The 18,078-nt window shown below is 34.7% G+C and overlaps 1 protein-coding gene across 3 annotated transcripts; it reads right to left on the bottom strand.

Annotated features, from left to right (window-relative positions):
• Positions 1-207: 207 nt before the first annotated feature.
• Positions 208-15,933, bottom strand: LOC122056362 (tetratricopeptide repeat domain-containing protein PYG7, chloroplastic-like). 3 transcript variants are annotated; one of them, XM_042618284.1, is made up of 5 exons: positions 15,686-15,933; positions 12,108-12,192; positions 9,767-10,059; positions 1,088-1,234; positions 208-646 (listed from the first exon to the last, which is right to left on the bottom strand). In XM_042618284.1, the coding sequence occupies exons 1-5, from the start codon at positions 15,845-15,847 to the stop codon at positions 368-370; spliced, it is 966 nt and encodes a 321-aa protein (XP_042474218.1). In that variant the 5' UTR covers positions 15,848-15,933; the 3' UTR covers positions 208-367. The 3 variants fall into 3 exon arrangements, with proteins under 3 accessions (XP_042474218.1, XP_042474219.1, XP_042474220.1); XM_042618285.1 differs by having other exon boundaries at positions 12,108-12,171; XM_042618286.1 differs by having other exon boundaries at positions 12,108-12,159.
• Between the last annotated feature and the right edge of the window lie 2,145 nt (positions 15,934-18,078).

The following is an 18,078-nucleotide window of genomic DNA, read 5'->3' as shown; positions in this document are numbered from 1 at the left end:
AAGACACCAAATTGCCATTTTCTTTTCAATTTTTTGTTTTTTTTTTTGGCATTTGCATGGATCCGACTCATGAATTTGGTCCCTAAAATGCTGGTATGAAAACAAAGATGAAAATCCAATGCAAAGCTTGCAAATTTGGTGGCAAAAGTTTGCATTAAATCTCCAAGAGTTTAGCTATTTACCAAGATCTGCTTCTGGTACACAATCTCAATAGGCAAATAAGTCCTTAACATACATCAACAATACAAGCAAAGCCGAGGAGAACCATTGCTCCTGTTAGCGTATTCTTTACATGCTCAAGCTTGACAATATCTTAGGAATTAACATCGTCAAAAATTAGAATCGTTTACAAAATATACCAGACTCATCACTCTTCTGATTTGATCGAGACACCCTTGTAGAAACGGACACGTTCACGCAGTGCATCTCGTCGTGGCCTTGCCATCTTGTTGTTTGGATCCAAAATAATCACCTCCTCGAATGCTTTTAAAGCAGCTCGCAATTCCTTTTTCTTTTCGTATGCATCACCAAGGTTGTTCCATGCAGTCACATAACCAGGTTGAAGCTTCACTGCTTTCTCCAACTGTGCAATGCCTTTGTCGAGTTTGTCATCTCGGATGTAACTCACTCCAAGAGCATTATACACCTAGGAGAATGGACACAAAATTTTCTTCTTTAAAACAAAAAAAGGAAAAAAACAGTAACTGAAGGAAACTCATAAGCTATATCTTTTCTTTTCTCCTTTTTTTTCCTCGTTCAGACATCAGTAAATGAATATACTAAAGAATCTGATCAATGGCAACATCTTATCATCATATGCAAAATAGTGGAATCTTGTTAACTACGGTTGATGAATGTCATGCACAACTGAATAGTGAGATTTTTCTGAATATTTAATTGCATTGATCAAATTTTGCAAATTGTATAATTGCATCATTCCTGCACCTATGGCAATTTCAAGCCTCTCTCTCATTGGAGTTGATAATTACTTATATATAGACATTGGCTACAAGGCAAGCATACACAATATAGAACATCAGATAAAATAGAAATATGTTGATTATCAAATTTATTGGGTATAAATAACCTGAGCTAGATCTGGATCATCTCTGTCCCATTTCTCGATTGCTTGTAACAGATATTTGATAGCTGCTGGGTAGAATTTTCTTCTCAGCATCACAGCACCAAGCTCAAAGTACTCGGTAGCTGTTGCATCACCACTTCGGACTTGCTCCTATAGGGCATGTGATCAGTATTAAAAAAAAATAACCACTACTTGCCATGCTGAACGAGCTAAAAACAGAACAAAGTCCTACTATAAAAGCTAAAATCCTCATTAATTAACAAAAATTTATGAGGGCCAAATTGTTTAAATGCAAGATTTTCTTGAGTGATACAATGTGCGGGTTTTCATATTAATTAATGAATTGTGGGGCACTGAGTTGAGCTTGCCTATCCGTTAAAGATTCTTAAGGATTCTTTGTGAGCAAGAATTGTATAATTTGTAATGAAAATTAGCATTGTGTCGGGCTACTAGAAGTTGTGTAATAATCTCTTTCAAAAGCTAAATATGTGCACGTAAGTTCATAGGTAAAAAACTCCATTTTTTCCTCAAAATATAGTTTCTCTTTTGTACATAAATTGAAAGAAGACAGTTTATGAGACACAAAAAACTCCATTAACCAATAGTTTCAAGTTAAACTTAAATTAATGGAAATATTGAGATATATAAATCAGGGCGCCATGCACCAAAGTATTAGAAAGTTAGTGACCACAATGTTGCAATAAGCACGTCTCATGAAAAGTTTTATATATATATATATATATATATATATATATATAGAAACTACATACTTTTTTTAATAGTAGCAAAGTATGTAAAAAAGTTTGGTATTAGAGCCCTTATCCGGACTTTTTATGAACAAATTACAATTTTCAAATTCTCATTACGAGACCGCTCTTGATTATTCCCAATAATTTGCAAAATCTAAAGACATTGGCTATAGTAATTCTACTTTAGTAAGTCAAGGAGATCAAATCCTAGTACAGTAGAACAACACTATTCTAGCATTACTTACTTCCTTACATTACCGACTTATCGTTTTAGAAAACCAAATTCTTACTTTGGAAAACCATATACATAAAAATAACCAAACGCGGGATCTAAAGCAAACTCTAGAAGATATAAACAAAGACCTAGCTAAGCTCTCTCTAGGAAAAACTATTACTAAACAATTACCTACCACTTATAAGTTCCTAAAAATCCTAGATCTTCCTTCTAATGGCTCTACAAACAAAAACACAAACTGAAAGCTTTCCTGGTTTCTCACACACACTGAGAACCAATAAGAACCTCTCTATAATACCTAGAAAATCTACAACTACTTAGATCACATATCACTTAGAAGAACTGATAGATATAGACCAAAATCTAGACACATTCTCTAATGAACAATTAAATACACTAAACCCTAAACGACTATATCATCAAGGTTTGTTATCCTTCTCTACTTCACTTTATAGACATTATAGAACTCAACCAATACACTTACCAGATAGAAGAGAAGAAAGATTTGCCCTTATGAATGAAGAATCAACCATAATACTTTTACAAAGAAAACATAACTATATCGACTTAGGACTAATTGTGTTTGGTCTAAGAGGACTTACCAGAAAAAAGCATAGGAGCTAAAGTCTTTTTAGTATTATATGACTCAAGGTTCTCAGATAATGACAAAGCGGTTATTGGACTCATAGAAGTAGATATGAATAATAATCTAGGAATTACGTATTTTTGTCCTAATTTTAATATGACTATTCCAAACTTTATCAACCATATTAAAATTTCTGTTCAAACCAGGGGTATGGAGATTTCCAAAAACACAATATTCAAATAAACATAATCTTTCTAGGAAAAACAATGACTAGTATCAACAACAGTTTCAAAGTTCAAATTAATAATATTATAAAAACCCTTACAACAAAGAGAATCTATTTCATCAAACCAAAAGACTTTTCTTCTGACCTACTTGCTAGATTAGACTGGAATCGAAACATTACACCACAACCATTACAACCAAGAGAATCCATCATCTATAAAGATAGACATGGCAAATCCATAGTAAGATTTCACAATTACAAGCCCTCAACCTCTCAAGAAGAAGAATAGGAAGATAACCAGTTTGCTCTAAATCTAATGAATATAGAAACTAGTACTTACACCCGCAGAGAGAAGCGAATAACTTTTTATTTTATGATGATTTAAATGAATATGTGTACCTTCCATTTGAAATAGCTATTTATTTTACAAAAGAAGATCTTACTGAATTAGAAACTTTTGACATTTTACATCACAAGTTAGATGAAGATTGGATGTTATACTTTGATGAAGACCATAATATTATAGACAAAAAGAAAGATTATTTTTCCAATGTTGTTGTGATGAATCCTGCAGAATCTAGTGCTACCAATACACCACAACCTTTACAGGTAAGATATCCAGAAAGTTCTATGAGAACTATGGATTATGGAAAGGGGCATCCTCCAAGAACACAAATTCACCCTTATACAAACAATAATCCTTTATTAAGAACTATAGGAAAAAGAAGACCGCCAGAAATTACATACTTTGGTAAAAATTCAGTTATATTTAATATAGGAGAATGCGATGACCCTCAAATGTATGACACTTACTTAGAACAATGGATAGTCTCTATTAAAAGAGACTACCAAGCCAAACATGAGCTAGACATAGAATCTGGTGATGCCATGATAAGAGTCGGTGAAAATTATTTAGGCGATGTAGCTAGAGTAGCATGGGAATCATCTAAAACTACTTATCTAGAAGAAGTAGCTAGGATTGATTCTCAGGGAAATAACATACTTAATTTCTATTATACTATTCACAGACTTTTTACAGCAAGAAATGCCAACACGGGTTTAGATATTAGACAAAAAGAAGCTATGAGAGATTTAGAACAATTACAACTTTTTAATTGGAATTGGATTAAACCTTTTTGCAATGACTTCCTTACCTTAACATCCGTATCAGGAAATTACTGTAACCTAGAATTAGGAGAAAGACTATTTAGCAAACTTCCCGGGGAATTAGGAAAAGAAATACATAAGGCATGGACAGACATGAAAGTAGCACCCCAGTATGACAATATTGGAATACGCATACAACACATTATCTCTGTATTAAAAGAAAATTGTACTTATATTCATATTCAAAAACAACTTAAAAATCGACAATATGGGTTTTGTAGCAAATCTACACCCCTCAACAGTACGACTCAATGGTACCTAAACAAAAATAAAAACATTATAGAAATACTAAAACAACTACACAACCTGTTAAAACCAAAAATGTCAAGCCAAGAAAAACATATTATGTCCGAAAAAATAGAGAAAAGAAACCTTATTTAAATAAAGAAAAATATGTCAGAAAATTCAAACCAAAGAAAACATATGCTAACACTATTACTTGTTTTGCCTGCAATGAACCAGGTCATTTATCTTCAGCCTGCCCAAACAAAAAAACCTATATACAAATTAGTCACCTGTACAAATTTAAATCTAGTAGAAATTCAATCAGATGTCTCCGACACATCCTCCATTTACTCTATTATTTCCGTAGATGACATGGAAGAAGTTCCCCCTCTTCAGATTATAGCCTAGTAAATTCCTTCTTACAACCTTCATATTACCCAAACTTAGACTATAGTCCAGTAAACCTAGATACTGACCTATGGGATCTATTCCCACCCATAGACACTAACTTAATGCTGACACAACTAAATACAACTCTAGACGAATCCAACTGTACACATGATTGGAAATTAAAAACATGAACAGATAACATTCCTTGTTATTTATGTAGTTATTATCCATCAGTTGATAAAAGAGGTACTTGCACAAATTGCAAAAAGTAGACCTGCAATCTTTGTCTCCATAGCTATTTTAACGTTATAATCCCTATAACACAACTCACTAAAAGCAGTACTAGAAATATTCTTTTAAAAACAAGAGTATCAACATTAGAAATTAGAATAAATCAGTTGGAAGCTCATTTGGATCTTGTAACAAACCAACTAGAAGACCTGGTCTTACAGTTTTCCCCACATCCTTATGATAAGGGTAAAAACTTACAACTTACAGATTCACCAAATACTGATATGGTTTTCATTAAGGCCTCTAGTATCTATAACACAAGTAGAACTCTTGATATTAGAGTAAAATGCCTAGTAAATATACATGACCATGAATTTACATTACATGCCTTTTTAGATAGCGGAGCTACTAAATTCTACTATAGATGAAGTCACACTCCTGTCAATTTTACCCAAAACATTTATCAAAACAGCCTCCCAACCTTTAATCAGTACACAATTTGACGGACAGTAACTTACCAGTACCCAATTTTTCACTAATATACATTTAAGGTTTTATAATAATTGTGGTACCTATAGTGCTCCCCAAACTCTCTCCAAATTATGGGTTAAACTCTTGCTACATCCTAATATACACCTTATCTTGGGTCTCAATTTTCTCATATCACCAGACCGAGCTTTTCTTCTTACTAAAGATTATGATCTATTCTTTTCTACCCTAATAGTAGCACCTATTGTTTGAGATTACCCCTTAGTAGTTCAGCCTCTTACTACTCCACATACAACCACAGAGGACCAAACTAAGTCTTCTGACACTACTTGCCAATGTACTATCAAAGGAAATTGCAAACAGCCCCCTCTTCTTTCAACTTGTGAACTAGCTTTTTCTGAATATCAGGAAAACTGGAATCACTTGGCTGGACAAGCCTAATAAATGATTTTTCTATTTGAGATATTCCTACCAGCATGCTCCTTCCAAAATAATTGCTTCAGACAATCAATACCCATCAACCAGATTTAGACTCTCTTATCTCTCGATTAGAAAAATTAGAAATTATTGGAGACAATCCAACTAAGTACTGGGAATGAAACAAAGTCTATTGAAAATTAGCAATAATTAACCCAGACCTAACCATAAAGGCTCAAGATTTAAGATACATAAATTGGGAAACAGAAGAATGTAAAATACATATCCAACAATTACTATACTTAGGCGTCATTCAGAGATCTACCTATGACATAGAAGCCCAGCTTTTATAGTCAATAAGGGAGCCAAACAAAAACGTGATCAATCCTGAATAGTCCTTAATTACAAAAGATTAAATGATAACTGCATGAGGATGACTATAAAATACCCGATAAAGATCAACTCTTGAATAAGATACAATATTCTAAATGGTATTCAAAGATAAAATACCCGGACTCTATAGAATGGACGGCTTTTTCATGCCCAGAAGGCAACTTTGAATGGCTTGTTATGTCCTTTGGCCTTAAAGTCGCTCCTCAAATCTTCCAACGAAAAATGGATGATATTTTTAGAAATGTTTCTCAATTTATCTGTGTTTACATAGACGATATTTTAGTCTCTTCAAAAACTAAACAAGAACATTATGCCCATTTACACATAATTTTTAATCTCTTTGAAAAACACGGTCTTATTATTTCACGAAACAAAATGAAACTAGCAGTAATACATATTGAATTTTTAGGAGCCGAGATAGGTCAAGGACAAATCACATTACAACCTCATATCTCAGCTAAACTTCTTGCCTTTCTAGACAAAATAGAAGATACTAAGACTCTAAGAGCGTTTCTAGGTCTTCTAAATTATGCACGACCATACCTTAAAGATATAGGAAAAATTAGCGTGCCTTTATGCAATAAGACATCTTTGACTGGACAAAAATATTTTAACCAACAAGATATAGCCTTAGTTTATCAAATTAAGCAATTGGTCAAAACTATTCCTAAATTAACCTTACCTCTTGACTCAAACTATTTAGTTATTGAAACATATGGTTGTGAAACAAGATGGGGAGGTATTTTATACCGCAAAACATCCAAATATGAGCCTAAATCAACTGAAACATTATATAGATATGCCTCAGGAAAATACCACGAAAAATGACACTTGACATCATTAGATTATGAGATCTTAGCGGTTATTTACTGCTTAGAGGCTTTTAGATTATTTATTTACAATAAACCAGACATTCTTATTAGAACAGACTGTGAAGCCATAGTCAAATACGATCAACAAACTTATATATATATTGATCCTGTCCGTATAAAGGAAGCTGAAAAGCTAGGGATGGGGTGACTACTGACGGGATAAAGACCTCAATCCTGCAAAACAAAACCAAACCAGGGAAGGGGTCCTTGACGTTGGTCCTCCGACGCTCAAGTTAGAACTAGGAAGAGAGAATGAGTAGTCGAGAAATAGATAAATCTTGTCTTTCCTCATACCTACCGTACCCTTTTATACCTTTCATAGTGATCGTTCATCTGCCCTTATTTAATGATATTAATTGTCAAAGGAAGACTTCTTTGTCTTGACTTCCGTGCATTAATGATAGATGAAGTGTTCTTCTTTGTCTTAGCTTCTTCATATTTAATGATAGACAGAGTGTTCTCTTTTATTTTCTCGTCTCCTCCTGTGTAATGTCATTCCTTGCGTTGGACGGGCAGTCCGAGTGGCTCGCTTTCTTGCCGACCGAAACAACCGGCTACGGGTTTGTTCATTCATCCAACCGGCCCATGATGTCCATTCGTCTGACCAGCCGGGTGATCCGCTCGTCTGATCGACCGGTGATCCGCTCGGCCTACTCCTTTACCAACCAAGATAAACAGATAGCCACCTTTGGCTGAGGTTCTTTCCGTAAGCCCCGGCGTTGACCACCTTGACTTTGATCGATATCTTGTCAACTGACCTGTGACAGGTGGACCCTTCCTTATCACCGCATCATATATATATATATATATATATATATATATATATATATATACACACACACACACACAGAGCTGAGTTTCTTGTTTTTCATCATGGGGGATTGATCCTGCTTGAAAATTGTAGAGATGACGCGCTGAACATAGTGGATTGGTTGTTGACTGAGAGAAGACTTTTTCCTCCATGGGCGTCCTTTCGATCCTGCGCACACGGAGAAGAACCAACAAAACGTCAGCGCTTAAACACCAAGGGGAGTCCCTGACGAAGGCCCTCCGACGCTCAAGTCAGTATAGTTCCGAACGGGTGAATGAAGAACAGTAAAGAATGTGCGCGCAAGAATAAGCTTCAGATGTTCAGAGAACGTACCTTGCCAACTGAGAGAACCTCCTTTATAGACCACCTCTCATAACCTCCGCAATCATGAGGAGACTAGGAATGTCAGAGGTTGTTGGGTAATGGAAAGTGTACAACCTAGGCAATGAACAATAATTGTCCAAGAAATCTTCCATTTACTCATATGTATACCTCTTTTATCGTTTATAACTTATTAAGTGGTCGGCTGATGAACGACACAATAACCCTTAAAGAAGGTTCCAGCAGAATATTCTCTGACATATGGTTGTTATTCTGATAGGTTATTAGGATTCGCTGCTCATGTTGTCGGCTAAGTATATCTCGGCCGGCGCATAAGGTCGGTCGTCTTTATTCTTGTCCTTGCATTAAGTTGCTCAGTTATGTTTTGCATAATCTCTGCTCATGTTGTCGGCTGAGTGTATCTCGGTCAGCCCTTAAGGTCGGTCATCTTTATGTTTGTCCTTGCATTAAGCTGCTCAGTTATGTTCTGCACAGTATTAACGATCCGTTCGGCAAATAATATGATACATTAGGCGTGTTGGAAATCTGTTCAAGCCCATTCGGCAAATAATATGATGCATTGGACGTGCCGGAAAAGCCGTATGATGAACTGTGCATGCTGGAAATCCATTTGAGAATTAATATGAAGCTGAATGCCTTAGGCCCAGCCGACCTTCTATCTAGCCAAGCCTGCATAGACAGATTTATGAGGTTAAGCCCTTTAAGCCCGACCGACCTTTATTTGGTCGGACATGTATAGAGAGATTTATGAGGCTAAGTGCCTTAAGCCCGGCCAGCCTTTACTTGGTCAGGTATGCATAGAGAGATTTATGAGGCTAAGCGCCTTAAGCCCGACCGACCTTTATTTTGTCGGCCATGCACAGAGAGATTTGTGAGAATTAAGGAGACCAACCATTATTCTAACTAGACTTATGGCTAATCGATTGCGAGGTGGATCAGACATTTCGGCCGACCTATAAGATCAGCCATCTTTAGACCTGGTCAGGCATGCTATCTTTTCAGTTAAAGAGTAAAACACTGAACCCCTTATGTTCGACCTGTGTAATGACCAGTCGGCCTTCTCCCGAACGGCTTGTAATTCGGTCGGGTTGGACCTAAAAGCCTTAGCGCTGGGTGAACAATCAAGTCAGGTGGGGAATACTCTCTTCCCTTGACTTTGACTGTCGCGTTACCTTGACTTTGACCGCCACGTTACCTTAACCTTGACCACCATATCATCTTCAGGGTCCGCTCGTTACAACCTGTATTAGGGACATTTTCACATTTTATAAAAATCCATTATTATTATTATTATTATTATTATTATTATTATTATTATTATTATTATTATTATTATTATTATTATTATTATTATTATTATTATTATTATTATTATTATTATTATTATTATTATTATTATTATTATTATTATTATTATTATTATTATTATTATTATTATTATTATGGATTGAAATATCTTTTATATACTTATGTTACCTATTTTATAATTCACATATTTACAATATTAGTTCAAGAATTATGAAAAATAAAAAAATAAATTGCTTCTTACTTGTAATTCTTTTGCAGACAGGTCAAGCTCTCGACGGACAAGAACCTGACGGATGACAAAGAAAGATCCAGCTCCAAGAAGTCCTAATAGCACTAGCAAGTATGATAATTGAATCCCCAGTTCAAATAGTTCACCAATCTCATAAACCATGTTTATTTTTGTTCCTTCACTTGATTGCGCCACATCAGCACAACCCAACCATGATGTAGCTCCACATGAAATTGCACTAATCCACTTTAACAGACTAGTGTTACTTTCAACATGATCATTGAAAGAAATGCCTGTAAATAATTCTGCAAGAATGAGAAGAAAAGGGCCCATTAGGAATACATTATCGTTGAAACAAAAATATATGAACATTACGTGAATGAATATTTCAAACTTGCTTCCCTTTATAGATGTGAAAAGCCATGCTATGTATTTGGACACCATAATCTTTTCCACTTGGGAGTTTGATTATTCACCAACATATCCCTAGCTAGCTACAATTAGTTCTTAATACTCCCTCTGTTCAAATGTATTCTAAAATCCCAACTTGTTACAAATATATCAAATTCTAAGACCTCTTAGAGATCTAGTAAACAAATGTTGTCTTATCATTAGAACTAATAAATGAAGTGGCAATAAGAATCAATTTATGTATGCTTCATCCTTTTATACTAGATTAGAGGAAATATGCATGACAGTAAAGTTGTCATAATATAGTTTCATTGGCTCTGTAGTTTCATTGTTCTTGTATCATGCCTCTACGCTTAAGCTGATTGCAACTCTCTATTGCTTATTCTTCCACGATATCAATTTGCAATTCAAGAGAACACAATAGTGCGATGAAGATCATTTGTCAGTAGGAGAACCTAGTTACTCTGCAACGAACTTTGCCAAAAAAACCATTGGTGAATGCCTATCTAATGTTTAAATGAGATAGGATCATAAGAATGCAAGGAATAGGACTCATGGGACATGGTCTTTACATAGGAAGAAACATAGAAATAATGCAGTATGTTTGAAGGCCAGTAGAAGACACAAACCCTCCTCAAATACTTTTCCAATTTTTTTTTCATATTTACATTTTAAATTGAAGGGGAGTCTTGGCGCAACGGTAAAGTTGTTGCTTTGTGACCAAAAAGTCACGAGTTCGAATCCTAGAAACAGCCTTTTGCAAAAAGCAGGATAAGGCTGCGTATAATAGATTCTTCCCCAAGAGTCTGCATGATGGGAACTTCGTGCACCGGGCTGCCCTTTATTTATATTTTTAAATTCTATATTTACATTTTTAAATTCTAATATTTTTAACCAAGTTCTAATCTTTATCTTCTTTTCTTCTCTTTTTTCTATTGATTTTCTCAGCTCAGTGAGCCAGCTTGAGTGCGACAAGAGAAATTTGAGCATGTGTTTGTGTTGTCTCACGATGCCCAGGTTTCATCTCATGTTGATCATGGTCAAAGAAAATCTAAGCCTATCTAGGTACAGGTTGTGCCTAGCCTAGGCGTGACCCATTGATTATGAGCTCAATTTGGAATTAAAATTGCTGTTTTTATCCTTATCAAAAGAACTGTCAAGCGCAAGTTCATAAATAAGCTTCAAGATAAATTTTTATTGCATGAATAAGCTTTGCTTGTTAATAGCCTATGGAATATGTCAAACAAACTTAGTATGTGAAACACTCGTGCAATTAGCCCAAAATCTTGACATGATCATTTAATTCTATGACTAAACAAGCTTATAATGAACCTATAAATTACTAAGTATGACTACTTTTCAGGGGCCGTAACCACATTTACAATATGGAAGTTTGTGTTTTGAATGAACAGATAAGTGTTAGTGCTACTTTAATTACCATATTAAACAAACAAAATGAACTTTGGCCAAGATGACCAATTATCAACATTTAGCTTGTTGGTCTTATGAGCATATGACATAGTCCAATTCCTAATAAATTCTACAAAGTTGAGTATTTTTTTAATTAATATAAACCCCATCCACTTTTTACCCAGGCTTCATTATTTTCTTACTTATTGTTCTTGTGTAGCATTTCTTCCAATATGAAGCACACAATAAAATGGCCGAGAATTACTGAACATAATTCCTATTACTGTCCAAATATCAATCTTTCAATTTAGCATCTGACAACATTTGTTCGAGAATTTAATATCCACCACGTATGGATTAAAATTTTCCAAGTATACACAAATCATCACACAGCAGCTCAATAAAGTAGGCTTTAGTAGAATATAATGAGCTTAAAAATATCCTCCATAACTCAAAAACGAGAAGTAACAGTATGTAATAATAAATTACATATAGGAAACATGATTCCGTAATAAAAAAGAAACAAACATACCCTTTGCAGGCTTCAACATTACGGACCATCTAGTTGCCTTGGCATCAGGAATCTGTCTTCCTCCATGTAGAAATAGATAATAGACATGAAGAGGTGGAGGAAAATGATAACATCAGTTCATATCAGAAAATGGCATAAACTATCTTGTATGGTAATTATAGAGACAGGGAGCAGCAAGAACTCAACATCAAATCAGGATACGCACACTGCAGAACTGATAATACAATAGAAAAGATCCCTAAGTTTTTTAGGAGATAAAAGGAACAATAATCGCAGTTAGCCCATTTCTGAGGTACACTGCTAAATAAAATTACCTTTGAAATTTGGGGTTTTCATTAAAAATATAGCCTAAGAAAATTCCAAGAGAAATAGTTCATAGGGACTTAGCATAAAGAAGGCTAACCAATGTACAGAAACACAATCCTTCATGCAACTGTCTTGCCAAGTCGTCATCATCATCACACACATTAACAACGAAAAGGAAAAAAAAAAAAAAAACTTAACAAGAAGTTAATATGAAGGATGTATTACTGTAATGGTGAGGTTCATACAAAAATAAAAGGGCAAAAATGAGAAAGTCATCCTTTGTTTTCAAAATCATAAAACGAGCACCTTTATTTTAATAATTGCTAAGGGGGTCCCATCACCTCTAAGATGCTATTATATAAATTTTTATCCTAATTTATTTAAAAGTAAGTAGTTTAAATGAAATTATCCGCTTCTGCTAGTTTGAGGTAAAAATCATCACAACTCTTAATAAAAATGCATGTGAATGTTCACTTTTCAAACTTCATAATTCGTAGATGTATATTTAGGAAAATTCTTGCCTTAAAAAGTGAGCAATTTAATTGAATATGCTCAATTTTGTTAAAGGGGCAACCTGATGCATGAAGCTCCTACCATGTGGGGTCGTCTATTGTATACAACCTTACTCTGCTTTGCAAGAGGTTGTTTCCAAAATTTGAACGCATGACATCTCGGTCACACGGCAACAACTTTACAATTACGCCAAACCTCTCCTTCAATCTGCTCAATTTTGTTAAAGGGCAGCTTAGTGCACGAAGCTCCCGCTATGCGGGGTCTCGGGGAAGGATCCATTGTACGCAGCCTTACCTGTTTTTTGCAAGAGGATGTTTCCAGGATTCGAGCCCATGACCTTTTGGTCACATGGCAACAACTTTACCGTTGCGCCAAGGCTCCCCTTCTATCTGCTCAATTTTGTTAACTTGAGAATTTCATCTATATCACAATTGTCTTTACGTGTTGAAGGTATGAATGCCCTCTTATAAAAGGTTTAGTTATATGAAAAACTAGAATGTTTTTGCTTCAAATTAGTAAAAATATTCAGTTTCATTGAAAGTGTTCACTTTTCCATTACCCAGCGAAAAAGAGGTATAATGGGCATATTTGAGGTGATGATACACCCTTTGATAATAATTAAAATAGGCATGGCCATTTGATGATTTTGAAAATAAGGGGCGCCAATGCAAATTTTACCCCAAAAATAAACCAAGTAGGGTGAGCCAACTACGAGTTGGAAACTCCAACCAGAACCAGGCTTTAACATGCAAGAAAATCCCCGACTCATGGAATGCTTGTGTCTACAATAGAAAACATTTTTGAGCATGCGGATACGGATAGGTAGTTATAGAAATGGTACAGAAGATACTACAGATGCATACTTTTGACTTGCATCGCAAATTAGGTGTCTGAAAGCGACACAAGATCACAGTTGGGATATTAAAATCATAAATGTTATGAAAGTGAAACAACCTCATAACCAATTAAGTTCATAAAGTTGCAGATTTCTCATCTATTAAAAAAATACAACCATCACTCCTTTGAAGTCTGAAAAATGGAAGGAAGAGATGCTTGGCAACCAACAAAGTGCTAATGTGAAGCTATACACTATTGGCGCAAACTCAAAGAAAAATAGTAACACATTTTTTGACATCATCGTTGATGGAGCCTGTGTTTGACGAAAGGCTGAGCCAAAGTCGACCATGTGATGTAAGACTGATGCCAACCTCATGGATTGACAATAGCTTTGGCTTCATGGGTGATGTTAATTCCGAGCTAATAGATCAAGGACAAGGACGACCCAAACCTCATAGATACTGCCACTTCATTCACATTAATGAAGTATGTCTAAACCATACAATCTATATTGGGACATACACCTCCTTCAAGTATTTATAAATCCTATTTAGAAACCTAAAATATGCTACTATTGTCTCTCAAACTCACTGCTCAAAGCTACTACATTATACTCTTAGGTAATAAAATATCATATCAAATCAAACCCCCATTTTTCATGCCTCTTACCTTCTTCTGAAATGTTCCAAGCTGAAGAACTATCCCGAGTCAACCTCTTACTCTAAGTTGACATCTTGCTCCTACTGCGCTGAGTTGCTTGATTGATTTGAGCATCCCTTTTTTCTCGAATCTCTAAGTTGACTTCTTGACAAATGTAGACCTACAACTCAGGGCCATAAGATCGAAACTGGACTTCCAAATTATCCAGCATTCCTCTTGGACAAGAAAAGTTCAATCTATTCTAGTGTAAACAGAACTTCCAACCCAGAACCCCTTCATATATCGCACTCTAGCATGCACCAAACCTTTCCACGACTAAAAGTATCAATTGATCCAACTATTATGGGATACTTTTAGCTAGGTATACCTTCTAGTAAGAATCCAATATGTCCCAAAGCTAAAAGATTGGATAGAGCAAAAATTGATCTGCAACTAACTCATACACATAATTCAACTAAAGCACGACATGTGTTAATGAGTAGTAAGCATTGGAACTTGGTAAGTGACCTTGAATGCCATTATATGGGGAGATTTTGTCGAGGAGAGAAATTCTTAGTCCTTCCTCTATGTCTTGACTTCTAGCTACTTTAAACTCTCCTGACCGTCTATCCAACTCATCCAAAAAACTCACTTTGTCCAAGAATATCTCCACCACCACACCTATAGGGAGCCATCCCCACCGCTTAATTTCATGATTCATCTTCACTTCTTCAGCTGATAAGGCACCTCAACTGAAGTTTCACTTTTCGCTACCCAAACTAAGGAATAGTTTTACCTCAGCCAATTCATCCAAACTGCTTCCATTTAATTCAAACTGCTCTCACTTCACATGAAGTACTCCCAGCCCATATGAAGCGGACTACAAACTTCCTTTGACCAAAGTGCCAATATCCAACCTTCTTCTGTATCTCAAGTAAACACACCATCTGCATGTAATTTCACCATATCACCACCTACTCGTTGTAATTCAGTGAAAGATTCTAGAATACCTTTGTATTAAAGAAACTCGGAAATGGTCAGACAGTCCATATAATATATACTAAGTAGTTTACTAATGCAACCCATCGGCCACTAGTTTGCAGTAACGCTGCCCCTAAAACAAAAATGTAATTTTCATCATATTTCCTGCGACAGCAAACAGAAGTCCCTATAAATTACTATAGAAGTCCGAGGACCTCACATAATCATAGCCAGTGGCATCGAAATCAAGAAACGACCAATTCACAAAAATCATAAAAATCTTTCAATCCTTTCTCCCAAACCTTTTCTCTCTCCTTCAGAATGCAGCAGCAGCGCATCCTCGATTTCCCCCCATGCACAACCAGACCCGTACGACCGCGGAAGCCACCGGCGATGCCCTGAAGCAGCCCGGGCCGATAGTTGAGATTGAGGATCGCCGCCGCCGAGCTCGGAAGAGTTCCCATCGGTCGATTGATGGAAGCCCTCCCCCGCGGCAAAAATCAGAGAAATAGGCGGGCGCTGCCAGTGGAAGATAGCAGTGTGAATGGCGATGGATAAGGTCGATTCCGTTCTATCGATTCGTTATTATTACCCGAACCGGTTCACTAGTGTCCTACTGAACCCAACCGAGTCGGTTTCCGGTTCATATAATTGGCTCAATAGTTCAGGTCAGCCTCTCAAACCATTGACAGAGAATAAAAGAAAATAATTTTAAAAAATCTTAATCAGTTGGTTATGAATCATGAAAATAATGTCTCATAATTTTATATTATTATCATCATTTATATTTAAATAAATTTTATTTTATGATTATTAACTTATAAATTATATATAATTAGTAAAAAAGGATAAATCACCTATAAAATAAAAATAACTCATTTCTCAATCTTTCAACTTAATTAGATAGTAATAAAAATTAAATATATGAAAATAAATAGCTAAAGAAATAAAGTAAGAATACTAGATTTACTTAGTTACAACCTAAGTGATTGTTAATCTAAGGTATTAAAAAGCTCTACTAAAAATACTCATTCGTTGAAGGTGGAATAGTCTCTTACAGACATTGACAGTTCAAGAAAAAGACAAGGAAAGATTACAGTAGTTGTTGTTCAAGTTGGGTTTCATTTCCTAGCTCTAGGAGTCTTTTTATAACCCCTGGAAAACTCTATCCAAAGCTCGAAGACGCCTTCATTGAGACAAGTTTTATTGTCGAAGATAAAACTTTATCTTCGAGCAACGGTCATCTGAAGGCGCCTTTAATAGGTTGAAAGATGCCTTCGACACTATTCATAGAAGGCATCTTCCAAGCCATTGAAGATGCCTTCCTTTAGGCAGATCAGCTCCTTAGCTGATCTTCTTTGCCTGGGTAATGCTTTGGTTACTCGGAGTTGAGTTCGCCCGAACCCAACTTCGACTTTCTCCTCGAACAAGCTTCCTCCCAAGCTTTTTGTTCATCGAATGTCACACGCGTCTTTCAAATGCACTGAATTCGTCCCTAGCTCTTCCACACCACTTCGTCCCTAGCTCTTCCACAACACTTCGTCCCTCAAATGCACTGAATTCGTCAGCTCCTTTTCCGTGTCATCCTTCTCGCTAACTGCGTCTTCTACTCAACTTTTTATGCTCATAAATTCCTGCACACTTAGACACAAGACATCAAATACAAACAAGACATAACTTAACTTGGTTGACCACATTAAAACTACCACGAGATACTTACAATCTCTCCCTTTTTTATATGCATCAACCTAAGTTCAAGTTACAGTTAAAAATGTAATATAATAACTAAAGTAGATTGCAATAAAAAAAATGCAATGAATTAACTAAGTGAAGAATTTTTGCAACTTAAGTACAAGGATAAAAAATATATCATAACTCCCGCTTAACTTGCACATATTTCTCCCTTTTTTATCATATAAAAAAATTAGAAAAAATAAAATAAATAGTGAGAAAATCTTGAAATATTTTTCTAGGGCCCATATTTGTCAGAATTATTTTTCAAAAATACTCTATTTTTATTAATTAATCATTTGTTTTGATAAACAAAAATAAAAATTATTTTTAAGTTTTAGAAAATCTTTAAAAATTTTATCAAACTTAAACAGAATAATCTACATATGTGAAAAAAAAACATTGTTTAATCGAATAGAATTGATTTACCTCATCAAAATAACCTAAATTTCAAAAATATATCTTAAAAAATATATTTTTAGCTCTAGAAATTTTGCTAGTTTTCCTAAACATGTAAAATAGATTTCTTAATGCCAAAAAAAAAAAATCAAAGTTTCTAAATTTCTATTTTCTTAAATTTTTATTATTAAAAATTAATTTTTCAGGAAATAATTCTTAATAATTCAGATAATATTTTAAAATATCAAAAAAATTTATTAAAATAGAGAACATTATGTTGTATCATAAAAGATTAAAGTTTTTAAAAATAAGTCTGCAAAAACTTTTTAATTTTTAAAATATTATTTTCGTTAATAAATTCATAGAAAATAACTTAATAGTAAAAATATTTATTTTTGACAAAGAATATAATATCTTATTACAGAAAAATAAAATTTTCGGAAAATAAGTCTGTATAAAATTTTAAAATTTTAAAATATGATTTTCATAATAATTTTATAAAAAATAACTCAACGGTCAAAGAATTTCAAAAAAAAATTACATGTAGATAATATTTTCATTTTAC

This window comes from Zingiber officinale, chromosome 3B (genome assembly GCF_018446385.1).
Source record: "Zingiber officinale cultivar Zhangliang chromosome 3B, Zo_v1.1, whole genome shotgun sequence".
Classification (NCBI taxonomy): domain Eukaryota; kingdom Viridiplantae; phylum Streptophyta; class Magnoliopsida; order Zingiberales; family Zingiberaceae; genus Zingiber; species Zingiber officinale.
This window is presented reverse-complemented; position numbering and strand designations above follow the sequence as displayed.